The sequence below is a fragment of the Tupaia chinensis genome, unplaced genomic scaffold (genome assembly GCF_000334495.1).
Source record: "Tupaia chinensis unplaced genomic scaffold, TupChi_1.0 Scaffold138619_1, whole genome shotgun sequence".
In the NCBI taxonomy this organism is placed as follows: domain Eukaryota; kingdom Metazoa; phylum Chordata; class Mammalia; order Scandentia; family Tupaiidae; genus Tupaia; species Tupaia belangeri.
In genome coordinates this window covers 1,540,672-1,542,522 of record NW_006198512.1, presented here as the reverse complement: position 1 = coordinate 1,542,522, position 1,851 = coordinate 1,540,672, and the positions used below count along the sequence as shown (strand labels likewise).

Genomic DNA, 1,851 nt, shown 5'->3' with positions numbered 1-1,851 from the left:
CAGGAGGGATAGAGGTGGGGTGGCCTCGATGGGAGACGGGGGCTCCTCCTTCTCGCGGTCCCCATCACAGACCTCATCCGACGAGGCGACAGCATTCACTTCGGGCCGGATGGCTTTGGAGGCGTTCTGGGGTGTGAAAGGGGAGTTACCGCTGCTCTGCCCCGCCGGTAGGCCCTCACTGCCACGCTGGCACAGGCAGCCTGCAGGCACACCGCCCTCCACCCTCCCACACCATTGCGCCCCTCCTCCAGAGGCCTGTGTCCCCCCAGGGAGCTAGCTGGAGGGCCCATCTATTGCCTGTCCCCCCCAGGCTCACACCAGCAGGGTTGACTTAGACCCTCGAGCTGCCTGCCGGGAGGGCGCAAGAAGACTGGCTTGGACGCCCTTCCCTGGGCTGGCAGCTCTGGGTTGGGCGGGCTCCCAGGACAGGAGCGGCGGCAGGCCCTCCTCATGCCCTAGTCTGGCCTGGTGCCCTGGGCACGGCCCTACCTCACTGAGCCGGATCTCTCGGGCCAGGTCCTTGATGAGCTGTGAAGGCTTGAAGTGCTCCGGGAGTTCGTCCTCATGCTCCGCCAGAGCCTGCGGGCAGCGGGCAGGGGGTCAGCGCGGCTCGGCCTCTGCACGGGCAAGAGGCTGCCATGGGCACGGCCTGGCCGCAGACTCCATGCCTCCGCCAGGCCCTGCTCTGACAAGAGGCCCTGCTGTGACCCCCGCTCTGCAGGTGGACAGTCCCCGGGGGATGAGGCTGACTCGGGCCACCACCAGCAGGCTACAGAATAGACATGGGTCCTACCCCTTCTTCTGGAGTGGGAGGCTCCCTCCCCCAAAGTCCCCTGCATGTGCCCCACCGGCTCCCTGGCCTAGGAGGGAGCACCCACCTTCTTTGGGCTCGAGGAGGACACAGAGCTCTGTGAAAGGAGAGCCCCCAGCTACAGATGCCCTCCTAGAAGTGCCTGAGGCCAAGCAGGCCCCTCCCTCTGCAGGCCCGACCCTGGTGAGACGCTAGGGCCTCCACTGAGAAGCCTCCACAAGCACAAGTGAGGGGCAGCCCACAGGTGGGTCAGCTCAGGTGGCACAGGCAGCAGGGGGCAGGAGCTGGCCCACACTGGCAGTGTGGCTTCTGAGCTGATGCCTGGGGGACCAGGAGAAGCCAGGAGGGCACCCCAGCATTTGCTGCCCAGGACAACATGCCTGGCCATCAGGATAGGAGGTCCAGCTCCCCAAGCAGGATGTACGCTGGGCACTGCCCCAGGGCTCCAGTGGGCCCTCCCACTGCCCCAGCCTGGGGTGTCTGTGACCTGCTTCCTACCTGCTTCTTTGTCCAAGATCTGAAAGCACCATTGAGAATTCTAGCTCCTTGGACTAGATGAGGGGGCAGCTGCTTCCCAGACCTGTGAGAACCTGAAGAGGAGGCAGTAGGTCAACTCTGGTGGGCACCCAGCACGCTGCCTGCTGCCCATGGGCACCCTCATGCCCACCCAAGCAGCCGGGCGAGGGGACACTGCATCCCACCGTCCACAAGCGTCTCCACCTCTCCACCCACACCACCTGCCCAACTGCCAACGGTTCCTCTTGGAACCTGGGCGCGCCTGGCACCAGCCCTGCAAGGGCAGGACCTGCTCCCCCCGTCCTCCCACCACCTCACCTGCAGCCCCCGCGAGGTCACTCCCCTGGTGGCTGGACTTGCTCAGCTCTACGCGCTGCCCAGCTCTGCCTCAGGAAGGGGCAGTAGCCACACAGATGAGTCACAGCCTGACCCCACGCCACACTAAGCATGCCTAGGTGCTGCCTCCTCTCGCCTCATGTGGCCCCCAAGGGACCACCTGCAGCTGAGGTGGTGGGTTCCTGCTG

At 65.7% G+C, this 1,851-nt stretch overlaps 1 protein-coding gene across 1 annotated transcript in view; it reads right to left on the bottom strand.

The window, feature by feature from the left end:
• Nucleotides 1–6: 6 nt before the first annotated feature.
• LOC102467846 (lysine-specific demethylase PHF2) overlaps nt 7–1,851 on the bottom strand; it is a gene marked incomplete at both ends in the record, with an annotated part of 44,283 nt that continues 42,438 nt past the window's right edge. Inside the window, 3 exons of the mRNA XM_027765523.1 lie at nt 7–126; nt 490–579; nt 1,310–1,401. Coding sequence (XP_027621324.1) covers nt 7–126; nt 490–579; nt 1,310–1,401 — 302 coding nt within the window. The remainder of the gene's footprint in view (nt 127–489; nt 580–1,309; nt 1,402–1,851) is intronic.